We start from the raw sequence: 26178 nt of genomic DNA on the forward strand, positions 1-26178 counted from the left end.
TATAGTTAAGATTGTTCTTTAGTTGATGTTGATGATATCAGTGGTCAGTATTGACGTAACAAACAGTCAAGGCCTTTGGGGCCTCTTGTCCAAATTAGTCACAAACACCCAAACCATCTTACCAGTCATTTGGTTACAATGATAACCATCCAGACCTCCTAATATTGAGGCTCTTACAAGGGTTTCAAGTCAGACATGCATACCGGGTAAGAACTTGGTATGACAAAACTTAACCCATCATAGCTAATGGTTGAACACCTCCAAGAAGCAATCTCCTTCTATAAATCAACAGCAACATTTATATTTCATCATACAGCATAAGCAGGCATTGAACAAACTCAGAATAAAGAAATTCATGTTTTGAAGTTCTCTCTGTCCTGATACAGCTTGCCTTCAGTAACCTTGATCAGACCATATTATGTGTCCTTGTACATTTTCCATCCTGATACCATGTGCATTTAGTACCCTAGATCAGACATTATTTACCAATCTTAGTCCCTGGACAAATCTGGACATCACAAAATCCTGGTCTTGGGAGAACCTGACTGAATGTCAAGGTCATGTAATCACTGCTTTACATTGTGAAACACAGTTGTCTACCCTCCAGCTCCACATCCACAGGGATCACCACATGTTTTCTTGAAAGTCCACATACTTTTTACTTCCTGCGGAGAAAGTTCAGGTATGGCCAAGGAATTGGCAGAACAGTTCTTGTCACATTTCCAACGATCATCCTGTAATGTAAAATCACACTAAGATATGATATTCTATTTCTCATTTCCCAATTTGCAGAATTTTGCAAGCAGGCGAGTTTCAATAAGGCATTAAGGCAAGACTACTGTATAGCTAATTATCTTCACAGGGATGATATTTTTGCTATTTACAGGTATGTAAATGTGTCCACCAACTATAATCTATGAAATAATGGCATGTGACTGTGACTGTGTCTTAAGTGCCCTTTTAAATCCAGATTACAAAATTTGTTAAAATATAACTTGATCTATCTAAAAGAAAATTTATAAAAAAAAAAAAAAACAACAAAAAAACATGAAAATTACCAGCTAAATGGTATGATGTTTTAATAGAATATACATTATCGACTGATCTTATGCATTGGAAATTTATCAGTAAAAAAACATTTCTAAGGAATTTAATCAATTTAGTTGGCTATGGAGTGTTGTATAAGAGTGTGTAAGGGTAAGAGGGGATAAAAGACTACTAAAGATGTTGTTTTCTACCTTTATATAGCTCAGTTGTACTGCTGACATCCATATTCCCATTGAAATGTCTTCTCCCTGCCAAAACAGAATTGGTACAAGAATGGGAGTAGCTTCCCCTATACTGGAAATTTTATCAATAATGTTTACAGTACAAAGCTATATGAATTACAAAAGGTAATACACTTTGAAGACTCAAATTGAAATAGCTAGATTACGTGTATGATAGATATATGTCCTTAGTTAAAATAATATATAGCCCTTTAATATTTACCTGGTAAGTTTTGAGATTATTGACATTTTGACTAAGCCAAGTATGTATGCCCCTGGATACTACGTTTCCAACACCACAGGCAAACCTGGGGTAAATATCTGCCGTGTATGTCAGCTCTGACCACTTCCCCCACTGCTCCACCAACCACTGATCTCGGAAACTACAACCAAGAACAGATTGTCAAGAGACTACTGGTCATCTTTGGTCATTACTGGTCATTTTTTTATCACTATTGGTCATCATTGGTCATTAATAGTTATTGTTTGTAATTTCTTAGTTCTTTCCCTTCATGCAGGGCTTCTTTTTAACCTTTGGATAAAGGCCTTTTTATCTCATTTTAGGGAGAAAGCTGATCAGTAGGGTGTAAACTATGTATTTTGGGAATTTTGGCCATATTATGAAATATTTGGCTCCAAAAAGCTCCCCCATGAAATATTGTCATGGGTCAGTTATGTCAACACTAGTCAGCATTGGTTATTACTAATTTCATATGTGGTAAGTAATGGTCATCTGTGGTCATTTCTGCATGGTTATCAATTGTCATATTCTAGTTGTTAGTGGTCATTACAATACTGGAATCTTCTATCTCCTCCAGTCTGTATGGTACCTTTATGCAGGTCTTTGCAGTTTTGACAAAATCATGCACCATATATAAAATCCATTATCCATATATGCACCTCAGTCTCTGGATGACATATTGTAACATCTCAATGTCAGCTTAATCTTGAATGAAATTTTCCCTACAGAATGTCCGTCCTTAACCGAGATAAATTAACCTCAAATACATATAGGTAGCATATTCTATTAAACTTAAAGCTGACAATGTAAGTTAAGAAGAATTACTTTAGAGATCACAAACAAAACATTTATGTTTTAGAAATGCATCGGAGATGCCCCCTATGCTATCATATCTTCCTGTCAGCATATCTAAGGAAGTGGTAGACAATTTAGTCTTGGCCTTGCTTTGAAATGAAATAATCTCAAACAATGCCCAAAGGAAAATGCAAACTGAATTTGGTTAAAATCTTTACCCCTGTAAAGAAGAAGAAATAATTTAAAGGTTTAAGCTTTATTTTCCCTATTTAGTCCCACCCTCATGGTTAATACAAAATTGATTCCACTAGCCCTAAGGATACTTCAGACCAAATTTAATTGAAGTACTTCTATTGGTATCAAAGAGGAAAAAGTTTTTTAGATTTTATCTTCATTTCCCCAATTTGGTCCAACATCCACCACAACAGTGTCCATTGTATTTACAATACAGAGCCTCCTGCCCTTATTCTGACCAAATTTAGGTGAAATCCTTCCATTGGTAAAGGTTTAATCTTTATTTCCCCTATTGGGCCCTGCCCCTCTGCCCCGAGAGGGCCACACCCACTGTTTATAACAAAAATTGAATTCCAATAACCCAAGGATGCTCCAGATCAAACTTTGTCAAAAACTACTGGGCTTTTCTCGACCAATTTTGAGTTGAAATGGTTGACAGATGATGGATGGACAATGCATGGACCACAGATGGACTCCACAGTACAACATAAGCTCACCATTGTACTTTGGACCAGGTGAGCTAATAAGTATGCACTGACCACTAAAGCATAATAAAATCAAGGTTGAAAGTTTTTACAGATCGAACAAACTATTATTACCTCAAAATATGATTTTTGAAATTATCGGCGATTCAAATATTCTGATTTTTTTTTTCTAGAATTTTTTAAGTATACACAGTTTCCTTTTTTCTGTTAGAATTAGTATAAAGACCACTTTCCTGTTCCTTGATTGGCATTAACAGGCAGGTTTGATTGCAATGTGTTGTTGATCTACCTGTGTCTCAAATGTAATTATTTAACTACTATGAATTAAGCTTTGAGCAAACACTAGAGTGGTTATGACAGTTGGAGTATCAGATGTACCTGCCCCACCACATATCTCTGTCCCTTTTGTCTATCTCATCAAGAGCTGACATCACACTCCCAATATTGACAAAACAATCATCATCTGTCTTCAAAACATTGCTGGCGTTGATGTGGTTGTAAAGCCTGGAATCAACAACAAATACATAACTGTAAATACTATATTACTGTCAGTAAGGTATGGGTGGGCTTATTACTGGCATATGCTTATTTAAGCATTGTACTTCATGTTGTGGCATTTATTGCTGTTATAAATGACAGATCTTTACAGGCAAACATTATATTGCATGCTAGCCTCATTTGAAATCATCATTACCACAGTACGACAGTTCAATGCTCATACAAGTATTTATGTTCCTTACCAATTTGTTTTCTTATGCTGCAATTCATTATCCACTGTTCAGTCAAGCAAATGCAGCAGCCATTTTGACAATGAACCATTGCTGTTTCTATGTCCACATTAATTATTAGTGACGCCATAATGATTATGATTGTCTCTTACACCACGCATCTTTCCAGTAAGTGTATATTGTGACATTGCTGTGCAAATGTTAATACTGTTGGATAAATATGATATATGAAAAATATTTACCAGTTGTGAAACATTAAAAGTTTAGTTGGTAGATTTCTGTACACATCTGTGATGTTCATTATCAAAATGTCTCCATATTTTTCTGCCTCTTGGTTAAGTTTAGAATGTACTCTCTCTCGCATCTTTCTCCAGAACTTGTTCCTTTTATGTTGTGCTGATACCCTCTCTCTCAATGAGTCCATTTCTGTGAAAAAATCTCAACTGTTATAATTTTCTTCTCATGCAAAATAGTAAAACCTGCAAAATAGTAAAACCTGCAGTATACCACGTACAATCAGGCACCAACACTTCAGTTTACCATACAACAGTTTGTTTTATTGTTGTTTTACATCTTATTAGCAGCCAGGGTTATTTAAGGATGTGCCAGTTTTGGTTGGTGGAGGAAAGCCAGAGAAAAACCACAGACCTGAGGTCAGTACCTGGCGACTGTCCAATGTAGGCGTTGAACTTATGACACAAGAGTCCTGTAACAATGGTGCCTTAATGGATGAAACAACAGTATTAAAGGAACTGATGAATGGTTCCCAAAAATAAGTAATATTTATACTCCAAAATCTCATTTTTCTAGTTTAAATGCTTAAATGCAAGCAAAGTTATGCTATGGAAACAGAATTTTAACAAACGCCATTAACACTATATATTAGGGGTTGTGGGGCTTGATCTGAGTACACTGCACATCACTTTAGTAGTGTAACTGATTTACACCCCATGTTTCATGATCCTTTCTTGAAGTTAAATGTTCCAGGCAAGGAAGAGGAAAGATGGATGAACAGATGAACAAATGAAGTGAAATAAAAAAAAAAAAAAAAAAAAAATGGGGGGTGGGGGTAGGGGTGGAGGAGCCTAAATTTGATAAGAATAATTTCCTTAAATGCACTGCTAATAAGCAACAAATGTTATATCTTGTAATCAAGCTGACAATGTCAGTCACTTTCTCCCTGAAGACAGATGGTATACAGTTATATTTTTTTCTGACAGTTTGATGATTTTAGCTCCTATTCACAGTGTCACCTTTAATGCCACTGAATAATAAATTTGGTAAAAGCTGTTATATATAAAGTGTTGTTTTACCCACCCCAACATCATCTGACTTCATATATTGTAGCTGTGATAATTATCTGGCAAGGGAATTGATTGGGTTAAACACCCAATATAACTCAAGTATTTTCCCAGAGGTGATCTGCACTTCCACTTTGTATGTTGTAGTGTACACAGATCTGTGAAACTTTATCATGCTGGTAAATTTTGCTTAATGGCTAATGGCCAAGTTTTCTGTGGTAATTTAAATATTTTGTAAGTAAGTATTATGGACAGTCATCAATTTCACAAAAACTCAGATAAATTGTCTATCAAATTTTATATACTTAAATAAAAATAACTGACCTTGGATTGCCAGCATCATAGACATGAGATGAACACGTTGCTGAAGTTTTCCTCCAACTAGGTCCAAGCTGCTACTGGACAGCTCCTGGGTATAAAACATTTTGTTTTTATTATTTTTTTTTGTCATCATTCAATAAATAATTATCGGTACCATGACACATTAAGATACATTTTTACACCAAACATAAAACAGGAAGAGAAAAATACACCTTTTAAAGGCACTAAAATTAGTTCATCGATGGTTGACATTAAGTGCACTGTTTCCTTCTTTGATCACAAAAACTCTTGCAATCTTCATCCTGAAGACAAACTTCTCTGTGACCAAGATTCCAAACCATGCCCTGCCAAGAGGACATGTTACTTGTAAAAGGGAATCACAGGTAGTAATTACCGAGCAAAGTTACCGAGTTTACCCTTAATTATATATTTTTAACAAAATCAACAGATCACGTAAGGGTTTTATACTGTGGTGTGACTGATGGATGACTTTGTGGAGTCTAGCTCTGTAGAATGTTTCATGTCACTTTCAATAGTTTCCAGGCCTCTCCTCTCAACATAACTGCTAACCAATATACCGCTAAACGTTTCTTCCTGAATGAAAATCTAAAAAACCATCAGGATCTAAAAAGTTGAAATGAAATGATTTAGTACCCATTACACGTACTCACTAGACGGAGCATTCAATCAGAACTTCACCTGCTTTTTCACCTTATTTCTTCTTCACTTGAACCAGAAGTGTAAAGAGACATTCCATTAGGAATGAAGTTGCGTGTGTAGAGCTAGATTTATTATATATATGAGACTAAGTGACTCCTACTGCACAGAAAACCACTCTAGTTATAATCCCATGGGCTAATTCAATCTTCTTTCATCTCTTTAATCATATGATTCATTTTTTCATAAATTCTTTCATACCATCAACATTGTATTAAGGACACTTGAAATTAAGTATCCTGGACTTCACTGCGAGCCTGTCTACATACATTAGCTGAAATCTTAAGCAGAAGCTGTAGTTATAAGGGGAGTTATTTGTTTGTCTGGAAAAAACAGGAAAAAAACAGGGACACTGTGCTCTTGAAATTCTGACAAAAATTGCTAAAAACAGAGCAAAAATAAATTTCAAAAGTCATCATGGTGAAATTAAATCTTGAATAAGAAATGGAGACTTCTTGACAAAATGAAAGTATTTTTTCATAAGGGGCCAAATAATCAATTATTCTAGTTTTAAGAGCAGTGCTCATCAGCTCTGGATAATTGCATGTTAAGTGTTAATGGTATGTATTGACCGTGTTTAGACTGTTTATCATGCTTTAGAGTTGTTGATTTACCCGCAGTACTCACCACCTCTAGATGGTGCTACACTGTGTTCACTGTGTTTGGATGGACTGACTGCATTGTTTCATTGGTTCATGGCACTGATTCTGACTGGTTCATATTCGATCAGAAACATGGCCAACAGCGTTGGAAGAAGAAGATTGCTTCCATCAAGTTGAATGATAAAAATCAAACAAACAAAAATATTTGCATCCTCAAATTAACTGTGGTAAAAATTTAAACAGAATGTTTCAATTTCTATCAATATTTTACCAGAATTTACTCAACGAAATTGCTTACAAACTGTCTGATTCAATGTTTACTGTAACACACATTTTGTTATAGTGTTGAAGTGTATATATATTACTGAATGACTCTGCAGTCTATCAACCACAGAGTATGTAGTGAGATTGAAATGTACAAAATCTCCAACGAATGTAATCCAAATCATGACGGTTGAGTTTCAGAATTTAAAATGATTACATAAACTAGTAAATGTCTGTAAGTGTTTGACAATTCTATAAATAAAAACAGTAACCTTAACCTTAAAACCCAGACACAGAAATTAATTGAAAGTATTCCCATATTAAGGTTTGATCAAAAACCCTCAGAATTATAGTTACTTAAATGATCTTAACAAATTGGTTGGTAATTTTCTATAAATAGTAACAATGTCCTTGACCTTGGAAAAAACCCACCAATTTGAGGTATTCTTTTGACCTTTGCAGAGAGATAACACTAAAGAAACAGAGTTGTTAGCTATGTCAGTGAATGGATTGATAATTATCATAATGGTGACCTTGACCCTTAAATGGTGCATGCACATGAATGAATTCTTTGGTGGTGCTTTAATTAGTGTATTTGTTTCAGAAAATCACCAGTCAATGGTGAAAATTAATTCCCCAAGGTGTTTGGACACACCAACAAATTAATTCCCAAGCCCATCATAGGCCAAGGGAAACAGTTCAATGAGAAAGTACACAATCTAACAGAAATAGTTTGGATATTGACTGACATTAAACGAATAAAGCAACTGTTCCCTGAATTATCTAAATTAATGTCTGGACAGAATTACGAAATGTCTAGAATAAGGAAAGCAAAATGTTATCCAATTACATTAGCAATCGGAGCAGAAAGACGCTTCATTGTAATTGTTTGAATGCATAGACGTGCTCTCTTTTCCTACACCATCGCTCATCAAAAGTGTTGACCAATGAAAAACAAATAAAATCTAAAACCTAACTCCATCCCCTCAACTTCACAAAAAAAAAAATGCTCCTTCCCTGGTATCAAATGACTTCAATTTCAATAAAATGTCTACAAAACAATTATCTAGCCTTAAACACTTACCTAAACACTTAAAATCCCAAAGCCCACTCATGGAACAGAAAAAAAGATCCCACACATCACTTTTCAACCATTTTCATTTAAACCCATTAGTCCTTCTGTCCAATCGAAAATCTATTCCACCATCCAATGTAAAATGTAAAACATATTTCTGAGTTTTTCCCTCTATAGTTATTACTAATGGATGTATTTTTATCACTTTATCCAAAATACTCGAGTTGAGTTACCACAGACTTGAAATTTGTGTCAAAGAGCAAATTATTAGATCCCAGAGGGATCTTGGCATCCATCATTTTTTTTCTTCAATTGCTTTTTTCTTCTTTCCTTTGACTTTTAATGCATTCCTCTGAAGAAATACCTGGAGCAGTAATCATGTTAAACTGTTGAATCAAGATGGTTGCATATCAGCAATTTTGTTTTTATGATCAGTCCTAAATTTTAACAACTTTTCATTTTCAAAATCAAAGATGGCTGTCTGGCAGCCATTTTGTTTTCTGATTAGTCAAAAAGCAAAAGAGCAAAAACAAGGTAACAAGGGAAACCTTCATATGAAATAAGAGAATGATCCATCAATTACTTCTCAAGAAATTGTGACAACGAGAAGAGTTTAACGATGGACAATATGCAAGACTGACCAGAAATGCTGGACAATTTGAACAGCCTGCCATCTATATTTGATGGGCTTAAAAACTTGAGTTATTGAAGTTTATAAAATGGCATAAAGAGCAAACTGAACTAAAGTGTAGCAAGGGATTTTACATCTAGATTCTTGTATTATCTTCTTTCCTTTACAATCACTAGCTAGATTAATTTCCTGATAAAACTTAAATTTTCAAGCTTGTCATTATTTACAGGTACAAAAAAGATATGTGCTGATTTCACAAAAACATTATCTACAAAGCTGGCTTTATGGTAACTGCATAAAGTATGAAATATTGGCTCCTGGTACAATATGAAATTTAAAAAAAAATTAAATAGTTTGCAATGCTCAATTATAAATGATATGTCACTGAAGTTTATCACACAGACAACTCACAATCAATTCTGCTGCACTGGACTCCACTAATTTCAGGCTAAAGAAAAATAATTCTAAAAGCCCTGGTCTTTTAATCAAAAAGACTTATGGACATGAAAGTTTGGCACTGGATTGGAAGTGCAATTCTAGTGGATTACTGGTGTGGCAGTGATCTGTTTTAATGGGCGTCACTGTCGACAATAAAACCAATTTGTGCAGGCTCTCAAAAGTCATCATAAAACATACTGTAAAAGTGCAATTTTGTTCTTCTAAAATTGAAATAAGTAACATCACAAAACATTTTACAAAGAAAAGGTGTCATTGTTGGGCGGCTGTATTTTAAACTTCCGAAGACAAACATTTTAGTTATGAAAAAATTTCTTTACTGTATAGATAGACATGATTGTTGAAGACAGGCATGTAGGGAAGTGTTTCTGTTATTCAAGTGTTCCTGTACATGAACTTAGTCCATTAAGAAATATTTGTTATATAAGCAGGAGTCCTTCTTGAAGCAAAAGAAGATGTTTCTGTGTTCATATGTGCAAAAATTATAATCTGGTTTGTGACGTGTAATAGTGAAGAATTTTGATATGTTTGCTGTTGCTACCTAGAGAGAGGGTCAAGAATATCCTACAGGTACCATGATACTGTAGCAATATATCATGATTCCAGAACATTTGGTTTGTGAGAAGAAGTTTTTAGAAGAACATAAGTTGGAATCAGATGGAAAACAAGATTGGACGATGAATGCCTCACAAAAGCCTTACTTTCATTTATCTTAAGCAGGACAGATAAAACCCTAAGTCTCATCCTTACTTTTACCTGTAATCACCTCCTTGTCTTCCTTACCTTTAATCACCTCCTTGTCTTCCTTACCTTTAATCACCTCCTTGTCTTCCTTACCTTTAATCACCTCCTTGTCTTCCTTACCTTTAATCACCTCCTTGTCTTCCTTACCTTTAATCACCTCCTTGTCTTCCTTACCTTTAATCACCTCCTTGTCTTCCTTACCTTTAATCACCTCCTTGTCTTCCTTACCTTTAATCACCTCCTTGTCTTCCTTACCTTTAATCACCTCCTTGTCTTCCTTACCTTTAATCACCTCCTTGTCTTCCTTACCTTTAATCACCTCCTTGTCTTCCTTACCTTTAATCCCCTCCTTGTCTTCCTTACCTTTAATCACCTCCTTGTCTTCCTTACCTTTAATCGCCTCCTTGTCTTCCTTACCTTTAATCACCTCCTTGTCTTTCTTACCTTTAATCACCTCCTTGTCTTCCTTACCTTTAATCACCTCCTTGTCTTCCTCATCTTTAATCGCCTCCTTGTCTTCCTTACCTTTAATCACCTCCTTGTCTTCCTTACCTTTAATCACCTCCTTGTCTTCCTTACCTTTAATCACCTCCTTGTCTTCCTTACCTTTAATCACCTCCTTGTCTTCCTTACCTTTAATCACCTCCTTGTCTTCCTTACCTTTAATCACCTCCTTATCTTCCTTACCTTTAATCACCTCCTTGTCTTCCTCATCTTTAATCACCTCCTTGTCTTCCTTACCTTTAATCACCTCCTTGTCTTCCTTACCTTTAATCACCTCCTTGTCTTTCTTACCTTTACCTTTAATCACCTCCTTGTCTTCCTTACCTTTAATCACTTCCCTGTCTTCCTTACCTTTAATCACCTCCTTGTCTTCCTTACCTTTAGTTTGAGGACACCTGACACATTGTTGACAGCTGTTGCAAAAGTCAAAGATGGAAGCTTGTGGTACAGGTCAGCCATTTGGTCACTGTCTAACTCTACACTCATGTACCCTTCAAATCCCTGCAAACATAGGGAAAACCCTGCTGAGTGATATAAAGAATGAGATGTTTCAGTTTCAGCAAAGATCTAATACACAATCAAGAAAATAGGTTTCAAGATTGCTTCACCTATAGTAAAGCCTGATTATTGTAGTTTACCCTAATGTTGTTGTAAAAAGATAAATTATTTATTATCTACTGACAATGTGTGTTCATTTGATGTTAATGTAAGTTGAATTGTTTATAGTAGCCGCCACAACTACTGCCATTGGGGAATTGATTGCAGCACTTCATCATCAATCCATGAAACATTAATAAGTTATGTTTTCCTATTTTCTTTTTTTATTACAGAAAAACATAAAGAACAGGTTAGCCTTGCTGTTACACCAATACAACAATACAAACACTATATAAACATAGAGTCTAGAAATCTCCTCGAGAGTACAAGTCCAAGTCTTGTGACGGTACAGTCAACAGCAGGTCCATCAAGTCTTGTGACGGTACAGTCAACAGCAGGTCCATCAAGTATTGTGACGTTACAGTCAACAGCAGGTCCATCAAGTCTTGTGATGATACAGTCAACAGCAGGTCCATCAAGTCTTGTGACGGTACAGTCAACAGCAGGTCCATCAAGTCTTGTGACGGTACAGTCAACAGCAGGTCCATCAAGTGTTGTGACGGTACAGTCAACACCAGGTCCATCAAGTGTTGTGACTCTACAGTCAACAGCAGGTCCATTGAGCCTTAACAGTCCAGATGTTATTTCTACTACTGTTGGATGACATGAAAACCCTTATGCAATTAACAAAGCCAGAAACCTAGTACTGAAAGTAATCAGTATAGCAACTCTGAATTACACATGAAATGCTATTAGATCATGTCTTTATATAATAGCTGGAATCTGTTACAAAATCAAAGAGTGAAAGATTTTGTTTCAAGCATATCTAAGACAGAAGAAGACAATTGTTGGAATTTTACCATGTTTTTGGCCCATTCACCCAATTTCTTTAATCAGAGAAACGGGGCTGAGAAATTGGAGTTGTTGGTTTCTCCTGTCCTATTTATACCATAATAAACTTCAGCATCACTAAACGGTGCTTAAGGAATTATCCTACATTATGGGACTTTTCTTATTAAATCACTGAATCATTCTCCCTGCTACAAGTAAGTGTCTGCAACATGAGGTGCACACCCTACCTATGCTGTTCAACAAGCTCTATTACATGTGGTTTGTCTTCCTCATTAAGTATGAGAAACCAACCATTCTGCAGTGGTTAGGCAATTACGACATTTTACTCCAATTACTCTGAATGGCAAGCAACATGCCTTCCATATCTTGTTCGCAGTGGAAGCCACCAGCAGTTGATGGGGTGACTGAACGAGAAAAAATAAACAAAAATCTCACGCAAAGTATCTAACTGATTATAAGCGAGGAAGTATAACCTCATCATTCTGCCATTAGATTTCATGTAAAACTTTCTATTCTGTTTACTAGTAAAACATTGTTACAGTCTGAAGCCTAAATGCCTAAACAATGCTACAATTAAATAAGTAAGGTAATGAACTACAGGCAGCCTAGACGTAATGATATCCATTCTGGGTCTCTTGAGCAACCATGATATATGTTATAAAACAAGACTGTTTGTAAATTTCCCATTTTCCTAAGTAGGGAAAAGAGACCTTGATATCTGTTGTGGGTAAAGAGGGAGATAGTGAAAAAAGTAAATCCAATGAGTGGTTTAAGTTTCGATTATACTTAATCATTCTGGCATCACTTCATCGGTACAGGGTCTAAACTCATTTACCAACGAACAGAACAACACATGATATCAGTTGTAATTTTTGCTAAAAACGTAACAGAAATAAAAATAATAAGCAATCAATTATACATTTAAAAGTCAACCAAAACTCCATTGATTTTCTCCATAGCTGTTCTGCTGTTAAAAACCACAAACAAACCATGTCAAATCTAATTTTGTAATACTAATTTAAATCTCCTAATTGACCTTGATTCAGTATTCTTGCCTGTCAAGCACGAAGGTTGTTTCCATTAGTTTCCTTCAACAGTCAATGCTTGCTAACCTTGTCACAGCTGCATGTCCTCATATTTTTGCCTTCCTTCTGACTTCCCATTTTCTTCAGAATGGTTTTCATTAAGATTCATTAATTATAAGAAATTTTGTCAAAATAAAAAAAGATTAAGATATGCTAGGGACGAATTGGGTTTACAACTAAGGTTGATAAGAGGAGAAAATAAGATACAAAATCCAGAAACACAAACAAAACTATTAAAACATCAATATAAAGTCATTTACTACAAGAAGGGATATCCCAGGAGAGTTCACTTTCCAATGAATACAAGATTAAAAGGCTAAAGCCATATCAGTGGCTAAACGAAAAGGCTGAGTCATTTGATAGCAACATCATGTTGTTTATTTCAAAAGCAAAGTTCAATAAGGAAGAATTTCTTTAAATTGCCTTTCAGTCACCTGTCCTCAGTCTACATCCAGATCTCCCTGACTAATTGTTAGTCACCTGTCCTCAGTCTACATCCAGATCTCCCTGACTAATTGTTAGTCACCTGTCCTCAGTCCACATCCAGATCTCCCTGACTAATTGTTAGTCACCTGTCCTCAGTCCACATCCAGATCTCCCTGACTAATTGTTAGTCACCTGTCCTCAATCTACATCCAGATCTCCAGGACTAATTGTTAGTCACCTGTCCTCAGTCTACATCCAGATCTCCCTGACTAATTGTTAGTCACCTGTCTTCAGTCTACATCCAGATCTCCCTGACTAATTGTTAGTCACTTGTCCTCAGTCCACATCCAGATCTCCCTGACTAATTGTTAGTCACCTGTCCTCAGTCTACATCCAGATCTCCCTGACTAATTGTTAGTCACCTGTCCTCAGTCTACATCCAGATCTCCCTGACTAATTGTTTGTCACCACCTGTCCTCAGTCTACATCCAGATCTCCCTGACTAATGGTTAGTCACCTGTCCTCAGTCTACATCCAGATCTCCCTGACTAATTGTTAGTCACCTGTCCTCAGTCTACATCCAGATCTCCCTGACTAATTGTTAGTCACCTGTCCTCAGTCTACTTTCAGATCTCCCTGACTACTTAATCTAAACTGCTTAAGCGTTTATTTGCTCCAAGGTTCCAGTAACAATATCCCACAACATGAATTTACAGGTACTTTATTATTTTTGTGATCATATTTTCAGACAATTTGTGTTGTCATGGTGACAAAAATTAGTGTGAATATAAAGCTTTACATAATGACTAAAAATGATATGAGGTAGAGACAAATTCACAGTATCAAGTCTGTTTTGTAAAATTCAAGCAGTGATTTCCCATCCAGAACTATTTCCATCTTGGATGAAATATTTTTTTAAATTACTACTTTGATGCTGTTAAATGACAGAGAAGATTGATACCTAATCACAGGGGTTATGAATGCACTGTTAAATTCACTTCATTTTCAATATTTTCAAATCACTGTTGTATTGCAACTTTTCAAAAGGAAACTTCCCCATTACTGGAAGTTTAATTAGGCTGTTTTGCTTCAGCACACACTTCTTACTCATACATGGTCAATCAAGGATGTGAGCACCATCAACGTCTTATAGCCCGGAGATTTATGATGTTCTGATGGAAAAACACAAAATCTTTCAATTTGAAAACAAATCACTTTTCAACGCTACATGTTTCTGTTGAAAAAACATCATTTCCTGTTTAAAATGAAGTTTCTCCTCAGAATCTGCCTCTAGTCACACAATCGTTCCATACATCTTAAACACAAATACTTGTAAGAATTACCTCTGAGGAAGTTTCCCAAAAATCTGATGATATGACTTATCTTGAAAACTGTGCCAAATTGTGTTGGTAAGCAGATAAAAACCAGGAGACCAGAACTCTCCTCAAAATATCGCAATAAGCCATTAGAGGTTCCAGTTGGTGTTCTTGGTTGATCGTTACAGCCATTGTTGTCTGTCTGTGCTCCTCAGAGGTCTGAGGACCCTTCTGGTAGGTTAGGGCTAATTAACACTGGTCATACAACAAATTGGTGGCTGGATCACATTTTCTGGAGAATTCTTTGTAACACTAGATAACCCTGCTGAGACTTTTACTACAAATATGGTATACTTAAATACATTGGGTTGTAATCTGTACATGTACAAAATGTACATAGGCTAATAGATATATACCCAGTCACAAGCTCTGAGAACAAGACGGAACCCAGTAATATCAAAAGTACAATTGAAATTCAATACATCATTTGTTCATGCTAATAGTAGATTTTATAAACAGTAATTTTGATTTAAGCTTGGGATTGAAGGATGGTCTAACTGACTGCGAATAATATTGACACATTTCACCGTGATAAAGACAGGAGTGCCGAGATCTGATGAAGCCTCCATCATTAAGATCAGATCTCTCAGAATCACAGACATACTTTCATACAGACACTCAATTTTCAGTGGAGGAAAAGAGACAGGTACCAACGACACACCCCCAGGTGGCAAAAACAAACACTCACAGACTGTTCACAATGCACAGACTGAAACACAGGCTGTTCACAATGCACTGACTGAAACACAGACTGTTCACAATGCATGGACAGAAACACGGACTGTTCACAATGCATGAACTGAAACATAGACTGTTTACAATGCATGGACTGAAACACAGGCTATTCGTAACTCATCAACTGAACTAAAGACTGTTCACAATGCTGAAATTATGAACTGAACTATAAACTGTTCACATCTCACAGACTGAATTAGAGACTGTTCACAATTCACGGACTGAACTATAGACTGTTCACAGCACACTGACTTGAACCAGCGATACTGCTGATCCATTCAACAATAAACAAGAGGACCAGAGGGCCTGTATCACTCACCTGGATCTTTATGACCAACTGTACAATATCTGTGCATATGTTCCACAGTAGATGCTTAAAGCAATATGACCAATTATTCCATATGGGTTCTGTCCTTTTGTAGTCCAAAATAAGTCATTTTTCTATGAGCCTTTAATGGCCAAATATGATGGGTTTTTGGTTAATTAGAAGAAGTTAATTAACTATTTTACCAAATCTAACCCCAATGACCTTAAATATCATTATGGGTCAAGCTATTTTTTCACACACTATGTGGGCACCATTAAGGGAACCTTTTGGACAAATATTATGATCCTAAGCCTTTAGCTTAATCAGAAGTTGTTCAAAGGTTTAACACATTTGACTGTTGTGACCTTGAATATGGGTCAAGGTCATTTATGTTCTCAAATATTACTGGGCATCATTGAGAACCTATTTTGGAATAATATCACTATCCTAGATGTTTTGGATCATCAGAAAATGTAATTAAAAGATTTAACACATTTGACCCCTGTGACCTTGACTATGGGGCAAGGTCATTTCTTTTTGCAAACATTTTTGGACTTCATAAAAGGAACACACTGGCCAAATATAATGATTCTAGGCTTTTCTATATTTCATAAGAAATTGTTTAAACATCTTAACACATTTGACCCCCTGTGACCTTGAAGATTGGTCAAGGTCATTTCTTTTAGCAAATTTTGTATGAACCATAAGAGGAACATAGTAGCCAAATATAATGATTCTAGGCCTTCCGGTATTATGGAAGAAGTCGTTTAAAGGTTTTAACACATTTGACCTCTGTGACCTTGAATATGAGTCAAGGTCATTTCTTTTTGCAAACTGTGTTGGGCTTCATCAGAGGAACCTTCCAGCCAAATATGATAACTCTACACCTTTCGGTATTTCAGAAGAAGTTGTTTATATGAAAAGTTGACGGACGACTGACGGACGGGCCAGGTGAGCTCATAACAACTATTTCCATATTCCTATAAATATTCCTTGTACAGGGTATATTACAAATCTGCAATTTTGAAAAAGAAATAACATTGACAGTCCTAGTTAGTATATGTTGTCATGAACTGAGTTACCAGATTGTCAGCTGGTGAATCTCAGGCCAACACAGGTGTGTCACCTATAGGGCTATTTATCAGAGGAAACTAATTTGCCCTTATCTCTTGAAGTCAACCGTGTGAAATGTGATTAATAAGGTCAGTAAAACGTCAATAACCTTAATTGGGTTGGTTGAACAAAAGGTTTGTTTGTGTAACAGTCTGTAGTTGATATTATTAATCTAAAATAATATTTCCAATGATGAAACATTTCTAATTGGTATAAAATTGCAATTTTCATCTGTTTGTTCTTCTGATATCACAAGTCATATTTCTAGTAATAAGTTTTATCTGAAATTGCAGTTTTCAAAAAGAAAAATCAGCTCTGAGAAAAGAAACACTTTTAAAACATTTTGACAATAAAATGTCCTATATTAATATATTTAAGACGACCCAGAGGAAACAACTGCAAAGCTCTACACAGAAAGAACTACAAATATCTATCACAGATATCCTTAAATTTATGACCAAACAAATGCTGGAATGGTTGCATGGTAAATAACCACAAAAGTGCACCAAGTGAGTGACAGCTGGTGACACATTAGCCATAGGGTTGTCTGCCCCGTAGAATGGCCATTCTCAACATGGTATCCCATCATTCTTTTCAAGTCTCCAACCTCTGAGGGATATCAATACAAATCTCATCCACAAGCACGACAGGGTCACAGTTTTAAGAATTTAGTAGACAGTAGGTGAATATCATTTCCTCCATGGCTATCTGATACTATTGATGAAGGAACAAGTCATGAGCACTTCTACAGGAAACCAATAGTTTCGAGTGTAGCCACTTTCACTGATTTAATATAGTAGTGTCTTACTGTCAAACAATGATAGGTATATCTTCATTCTACCAAATTGAAACTGATTTACCATTTTATTTAAATCAATCTTTTATTGGAAACTTATTTTATATATCACAAAATCTGTCAAAGGCCTGATACACTTGAATTTACATGCTTGCCTAACATTTCTGTTAGATAATTACAGTATTCAACTGAATCTATATTCTAAATTCTTTTCCAGGAATGCTATCATTATTATTTAATATCTTAAATTTTGATTGATGTGTCTGTGTACTTGTTTAAGTTGTATGGAGAGGGCTTTCATAGGCTCTGCCCGTTGCCCAATTCCATTTGTCACCAACATCAAGACAATAAAATATTCTGTAATGAAAAAATTCACATGAACAAGGACATTCACATCTGGAGCATGCTAGTATATAATCATAGGTAAGTCCTGTCTTGAGGATATGCCTCCAATACTACAAACAGAATGTTTTTGTAAACAATTAGATCTCATTAAGACACCAACCAATAACTTTTCTGTACTAGGATTGTATATTAGATATTATCACTCCAAACATTTGCCGTGATCAGTATTGGTCATTTAGCACAAGTCAAACTGATCCTACAGTAGTGCAGTCTGCATTTTACCATGGAAACAATCCAGTTTTGTTTGGTACTTAGGTGATGATTGTGGCTAAGCTGAATCTTTCCTGGCAATCCATTCTATTGGTTAACATTAACTAATTGCAACGAAAGCAATTTCCATAAAGCACATTCTGATATCAGTCTTTACCCTGTGATAAACCCACTGGTCCACTTTAACTCAGGGAGTTAGCTTATAACAGAAGACAATGAAAAGGTATTTTTCCAAAATTTTTGATAAAATGAAACAGAAATGGTTATTATTAGCTTCGTGCTTATTTCTGTATAAATATGATAATTTACTGAGAAAGGAAATTATCAAAATTACCAAGAATTCTTGATAAATATGTCTTTGAATAAAACAGAATATCAAAAATAAACAGAGTCAAGCTGCTCTACCAACCAACAGAAGTTTTAATCTAATTAGCTCGCTTACAGAGATTTTCAAACTCCCATTGATTCAGAAACAAGATTTAGAACGAAGTAGAGAAATGAAATCACAATATAGCTAATATTTGTTACAGGTGATGAATTTCGTAATTGTCCTTTGAAATGATTGAAATATTTTTAACCACCACCATCACCACATTACATTAACTGGAGAACTTGATACAAACTTTTCCAGCATAGAGATACCTTAATACTTTAATGTCCTTTATAGTTTTAATCCATTTCTCTATCTGTAGTCAAGGGGACCATTTAAACCTTTAAGAATCGTGGCTATGCGTAAATAGCAGTTAAACACCTTCTGAAATAGCAAGGTGGTACATAATAACCTTTCAAAGACGTCTTGATGGCTGAGAGTATTGAAATCAAGAAAATATCATTGTGATTATTTCCAATGTAAACCTGACCATTATATAATAGATAAAGGTCAGTGAAAAAATAAATCACACACCAGCACACATATTATGTCTGGTGACATTATGTCTGGATATTGGGTATCAACAAACTCAACTGAAGGTCTTTGCTTCTTCTAGTAGAAACATCACCTAGACATTCTAACCCATGAGACCTAATGCTACCACTGAGCAGTTTGTTTGAAGATGACAGTTCAGCAGATGGGATGAAAGATCTTCAGCATATTTTGTTCAGACATTTCAGAAATATCACTGTATTTTTGTCTCTTAAATATAAAACAATCTAAAAGCACAGAAAATGTTGTGCTTGACTCAAGATACAGTACCAAAGTCCAAGGAATGTTCTGTTTGACTCTATCATCACAGGATTGACTCAAACATCACAGGATTGACTCAAACATCAAAGGAATATGTCATGCTTGACTCAAGATACAGTACCAAAGTCCAAGGAATGTTCTGTTTGACTCTATCATCACAGGATTGACTCAAACATCACAGGATTGACTCAAACATCAAAGGAATATGTCATGCTTGACTCAAGATACAGTACCAAAGTCCAAGGAATGTTCTGTTTGACTCTGTCATCAACGGATTTGACTTTATCAATACAAAAATTGCTTGAATCCAAACCTAAATCAAATTAATCGTCCGGGTCTGATTTAAGATCCAATATTATCCATATTATTGTTCTGTTTGACTCTGTCATCAAAAAATTGACTCATACATCAAAGGAATATGTCATGCTTGAAACCAAATCTAAATCAAATTAATCTTCTAGGTCTGATTTAATATCCAATATTATCCATATTACTACAAATGATTGAAAGTCAAATATGTCAGACTTACAGAATCAAACAGAGAAAATCAAATTCTCTTTGAAATATCTTGTGTAATTCATTAATGACAGCAATATTTACAGAAGTTAAAACCTATTTCATTCTCAGGGTATTGATTTGGATTGTTAAAACAATGGCCTTTCTATTATAAAGTGTTCCCTACATGAACTCCCCACATCAAGGACAAGTGATTTAGCTATCTTAATCCTAACAAACTTTGTTTTTAACCTTATTTGTCTTTATAAAGCTGCCCTAAACTATCCTGGTCATGGTAAAACAGTTTTGAGTGAAATAATCACCCTCATGGAGCAGATTAACTGGATTAATGCAAGTGAACTCTTGAGAATGCCAATTCAGTGTTTCATGTTTCCAAGGGTTTCAAAGGTTTCTTTCAAAAACTATGTCAAATGAGAGCCCATATCAGTTTCCACCCACTGTGATTCTGTCCATATATACCAACTTCAGAAGCATTGAGGCTCTCCATCTTTTGTCCAGAAATAGAAATGCATTGATCTTCATGTAAATATATCTTTCTTTTTAGCAGTTACTATCTTTCACATGTATAGCTACACTTCATGAATCAGGTGACAATAAGGCTTGAACATAAATTACTTTAATGCTATTTCAGTTTCAATTTATTTGGATCAAAATGCCAATTTTCGTGATTTTGCAACCTTACAGGTACTGAGAAAACTATATGAAATCTAGAGCATGCTGACCTTGAATAATCACCTGGTTCATCAAATTAAAAATTTGGGATTTACAGCACTAGATTTTTGGCCATTGATACCTGCACTAATGGGTTTTATAAGATAAAAACTTGTCAGATTTAGCAGTTGGAGAAAAAGATGGCAAAAAAACAGAAATGAAATTTTATAAGATTTTGCAAATAGGTCAAGGTCACTTATATATATATAAAAAAAATCTTTATAGCACTCCATCCTAGGTACCTACCAATACCAATTTTTAATGCCCAGCCTATCTGTAAGAAGACTAATATAGTACGTAGTTGCAATCAAGTAACACAGTTGCTTATAGATTTATAGAAGAAGTTAAACTTTGATGGACAATAGCTCCTTTACCATTACATAAACTCAATAGTATTTTATGCCATGTGAGTTAAAAAAAAATACCAGACTAAAAAGTCACAGATAGAAAAAAAAATGAAAATCATTTCCAGTGATATTTTGCATCAACCTAAATATATCATGAATTGGATAATAATCCCGGAAACGAAACCCAGAAGAGACACAACTGATAATTCATTTGATTGTCAGTTTTACAAAAACACAAATAATTATCACAGTAACATAGACCCATATGTCATTACAAAAACACCAATCTGTACATGAGATGGCGTGTCCTGTGTTATCATAGTGTCAGAACACTGTGCAATATATCACAATAGCGACTCATCTTATCCTCTGTGTGTCCAACCAGATGAACAATGATGTCTATATCATAACCTTTGACCTCTAATCAACATTCCTGAAAACCAATGTGATGGAAACAGACACCATGTCTTTGACGTTGCATCATCAGCTTGGGACTAAGGGCAAAAAGATTGATAAGGTTTCGACAGCATGTAGTGCAATGTGTGTTGGCTGAAATAACACTCTCACCCGGTGTCCTTATCCTGTCTGATTAAACAGAGTGGTGAGATGGACAGCCACTACATCAGTCCCATCAGTATATCCCTGGTGATCCTACCAGTAATCAAGTGTCACATAGTCTCTTGTCTAGGTGTTTCATGAAGCCTACTGTCCCCCATCTTATTGTATCCAACAGGCCAGGGACTCCCCTTGTGGGCAGAACAGTTTGGTAGGCATTCCAAAGTAATATTGTTTCATCAACAGATATAGGCCTTCGCATCATGTAATAAAAACATCTTCATCATTTTAGCGACGCCATATCTAAGATTATTCAGTCTAAACTGTGGAACTAATGCCGGTATAAGTAAACAAACGAACAGACATATAAAAAAATGTTTTGCCAAAAAACGCTATCAAGCATATCTTAGATTTAGGAACTAACATTTTTTCATTTAGCCAACCAAATATGGTTATTATGATTGCACAGTCTCTGTCCAGTCATACATGGCTATTATGATTGCACAACCAACTACATTTATTTCAACGACATAACATTTACAATACATATACAAATTTGAGCTTTTCCAGGTTAGCGATTCTGATGAGATAGACAAATATGTCATACTTAGTGGCATTAAAAATAATAGCAATAAAAGTATTGCCAGGGCCGTCTCATTGCAATGCTGAAATGCATTCTCAGATTGTGATAGAAATTTTCGCTCCAGAGCAGTCAAACCATAATAAATTCAATAAATTGTTATTAAGTTATTAAGAAATCAAATTGAATCATTGGGCCAAGCAAGCCGAACAGGTTGATCAGTATAATTGTATAATGTCAGATTTGCTTGAGATCTCCTAATGACAGAAACATTTTCTACGCCATTATCGTAAAGAAAGACTGCAGACAGGTTGAGGGGCATATCATCACACTAACTATAGAAGCGGACTATTTATTGATACAGAATCCGGGAAGAGCAGCCTTTCAGTAATTGTTTTGATAAGGGTGAAAACATACTTGACACAACCTTTAGTAAGCCAAGGACACTCCATGTCACACATGATGGGCAGCTCTGATAGAAAAAACACAGCTTATATAAAGACTTACCTGGTAAGTTATTATGTCTTTATCAAATAGTGTAAAATTATTTTTCTGACTTCAATCAATAAACAATTTCAGCAAAGTTTAAATACCTTTGTCAAAACATGTTATTAGCAAAATATGATCCTGGGCATCAATATATTTAATGGTATTGACACTGGATGGATGAAGATATAGCTGAGGCTGTGTCATGGCATTAAGCTCATTTTGTTATAGAATGAGTAATTATAAAATGCCTGAGGGGTGTGTATTGCTCACAGGAATATTTCTAATCTCACTTTAAAATATTTCTATTCACCACTATAATGCTACATTACCCTCAAAATGGGAGAAATTTTAAAGCCTTTAACCAAATTTTGACAAAATACGTTCATTAAAGCAGAAAAAGACTGATTTTCTGACATATCTTAACCTTTTGTATTACCTTTCTACTGCAGAAACTGAGAATGGTTTCTGTCTTAATACTTCTGTTAGTGACAACATAAATTTCAAAATTAATATTATTGATCTATCAAAAACGCATTTCTGACAAAGACAATTCCTCATCATTGATGTTAAAATGATAAAATGATGTCAAAACCACCAGCCAGGTTCAGGAAAATTTCTATAGGTTTTATATAAGCTGGCATTTTAATGTTAGTGTATAGATTTATATAATCTGATATTTTAATGTTAGTGTATTGGAACAAAGCATGCTTCCTGCCAACCCTGTCATCACCACAAAGAATTGTTAGGGGTATAAAATCAGATGTAATACTGGCTTGCCTGATAGTTCCATCATAAAGACCAGTAAATCATCATTAAACTACAATAAAGACCAACAGAGACACTTCCTATAGTGACAGTGTAATTCACATGGCTCATTAAGATTTGCATTTTTCAATTTAATCCGTACCATTTGTCACACTGCTATTGCACAATTCAGAAGACAAGTGCTCCCCTGACTTGTAATCACTACAGGCATGTTGAAGTTTTATATTCAGAATGTTTCCTCTGGCATAGCACTCACAATGAAACCATCACACCCAAACAGAATCCGTGGTACAAAAATACTCCACCTGAGACAACTGGGAACATTGTATCTAGAATGACCTTAAAACACTGTATTCCTGTGGGATTTTGCGCCCACCGTTGTTTGAATTTTTTTGGTTGTCTATTTGTTGGACTTTCATCCTTGTACTCTTTTTCTTTGCTCTGATTTGCCTCTTACCGGTAATAATGTGTTGTATCGACAGCTACAAGTAAGAGCTGTAGACCTAGATATAGAGAATACAGGATCAGTGTCTTGAAACAGAAGCTGTATTTTGCTGAGGGTTAAAAAGACAAAAGTGGCGAGCCTCTGGCAAGCTACTTTTGTCTTTTCTGTACCGAACCAAAATACAGCTTATATCTTAAGACACTGACCATATATTCTATTTATCCTAAAACATTAACTGAAAATTACACCATCAAAATTTCAACAGTTTTTTGTTCAGTCTTTGTTAACCTGATGTTGATGTCATGCTGAATTTTGTCTGATGACCGCCAAAATAATTGCTTCACACAGAAATGTAGGTACAATTTTAAATGGATATGACAGTGATTTTATGAATATTTGTAAATAACTTGATTCATTATAACATATGATATTGCTTATTCTAACATTTATTTATATTGTTGAATGTAAATTTTAAGTAAATTCAGAGAGTAATTCGGTTGAATTAGGGCACTTGCTGAAATACAGCTATTTTATGTCACTGCCAAATACAGCAAAAAAATATGTGGCAGGTGTATTCTGACAATGGCAGCACCAGTTGCAGGATAAATATATATGATGAATATTCTGGGGACGTCTTTAGCTATTGTTCCTATCAATAAATTGGAGAGTATCTGAAGCCTGAAAGAGGTGACCAACAAAGCATAGATTAGGAGAATCAATGTAAATAGATAAATATTTGGACTAACCGTCACTCAACAATTTTACGTCCTCTGTCACGGACCAATTTTACGTCCTCTGTCACGGACAAGTACAATGAGTTCTGTTCGATCATATTCCTGTTGATTCCACTGTCAGCAGGTGGACAAAGCTCCGTAAGTAAGTCACATATTCACGTTTTTGACAATTTCTGGGGGAATATTATGTTTGTGTCATAGTAACATTACCTTAATTACACTTAATTCAAAGATAATCTGATGTACATATGAAAATTTTCTGAAATTCTAGATCTTCACTCAGCATCATTAAAATATTTAAACAACACTGAGTATTTACGTAGCATTTATAATACTGACAAAAATTTCAACAAGCAGTCAACCACATATGTCCCCATCCAATACCTTTAATAGTGTAAGAATCTTTCTGAAGTCGGTTCCAGGAAGACATTATAAACTTAATGTTAAGTAGGAAGGGTTGAACAACCACAGAAATAATCTCTCACCACGAAAGCCAGGTCTTTCCATGCAGGATGGAATTACCAGTCGTAAAATAGGATCACATGGCTATGTTAATTTCACTGAGGAATTAATGTTGATGACATCAGTGTGAACATTTATGAGCCAGAATACATCTGACACCTCAAAAGGATAACAAGCTCAATCAACCATACATGTATAGGTATTCATGTAAAAAAAAAGTCTCCACTCTAGCATGTATAATTCCTAAATGACAGGGAGTTTGTCTGGGTGTGACAGCATTAGTCTGACAATCACAACAGTTATTTGTGAAAGTATTTCATAAAATCAATAATCATCCATTTAAACTCTTGGGTTCTGCTTGAAATGTCGAAGTTAAATTGAAAGAATTTTTAACACTTAACTGGCCGGTCATGTCATTACCAGTATCATAAGATATTGTAAGGCAAGTAACACTACTGTGACACCATGTTGAGTATGAAGACAGATTAATTGTGTTCCGCAGTGATAATTTGTCCTCTTCAACTTGGAATTGTATCTGTGCTATAGAGAAATAAATTATTAGAGTTTTGTCTTATTAGTAAAATATTACAATTGTGATCAGAGTTTTATTCAATAATTTGATATGGCACTCATCTTAGGCAAGTGTCATGCCAAATTATTCCACTTTTATAACTGGAACTATGTGAACTTGTTGTCATCAGCGAGCGCATGCTGCATGTGCTGTGAATGCTACTTGTGTAGGTTAATGTGTGAATGAGCAGTGCATGTACTGCAATGTCCACTATCCGCGTTCACCTGACCCGTCCTCTCACTCCACACCTGACCGACACCCAGCACACACCTGATTTCCTGGTAAGTAGTCTAGTGACCTATATTGTCGTCGACGTCCTTCAGGTATAAGTAATATACACCCATTTGTATCGTTTGTTGATCCTATTATAATAAATGGAATGCTACACCATACATTTGTATTGAAGGTTTCTATTTTGTATCCTGAAGTACAGAGTCCAATAAAAATATGTGTACAAACCAGAAGAATTTCCAAGTCGCTGTTAGACCAAATCTGCTATATAACTAATATACTATATGATATGGCCACTCATGTAAGAGTCTCCATATTGAA

At 35.3% G+C, this 26178-nt stretch overlaps 1 protein-coding gene across 1 annotated transcript in view; it reads right to left on the reverse strand.

Moving 5' to 3' along the window:
• Window positions 1–26178, reverse strand: part of LOC132542995 (UDP-GalNAc:beta-1,3-N-acetylgalactosaminyltransferase 2-like) — a 68629-nt gene continuing 42451 nt past the window's right edge. Inside the window, exons 2-10 of the mRNA XM_060206448.1 lie at window positions 12151–12219; window positions 11291–11616; window positions 10745–10867; window positions 5377–5461; window positions 3994–4177; window positions 3402–3527; window positions 1492–1651; window positions 1239–1295; window positions 1–734 (exon numbers count right to left, since the gene is read on the reverse strand). Coding sequence (XP_060062431.1) covers window positions 597–734; window positions 1239–1295; window positions 1492–1651; window positions 3402–3527; window positions 3994–4177; window positions 5377–5461; window positions 10745–10867; window positions 11291–11616; window positions 12151–12219 — 1268 coding nt within the window. The 3' untranslated portion in view covers window positions 1–596. The remainder of the gene's footprint in view (window positions 735–1238; window positions 1296–1491; window positions 1652–3401; window positions 3528–3993; window positions 4178–5376; window positions 5462–10744; window positions 10868–11290; window positions 11617–12150; window positions 12220–26178) is intronic.

This window comes from Ylistrum balloti, unplaced genomic scaffold (genome assembly GCF_031769215.1).
Source record: "Ylistrum balloti isolate Yb309-2 unplaced genomic scaffold, AGI_CSIRO_Ybal_v1 Utg369732, whole genome shotgun sequence".
NCBI lineage: Eukaryota > Metazoa > Mollusca > Bivalvia > Pectinida > Pectinidae > Ylistrum > Ylistrum balloti.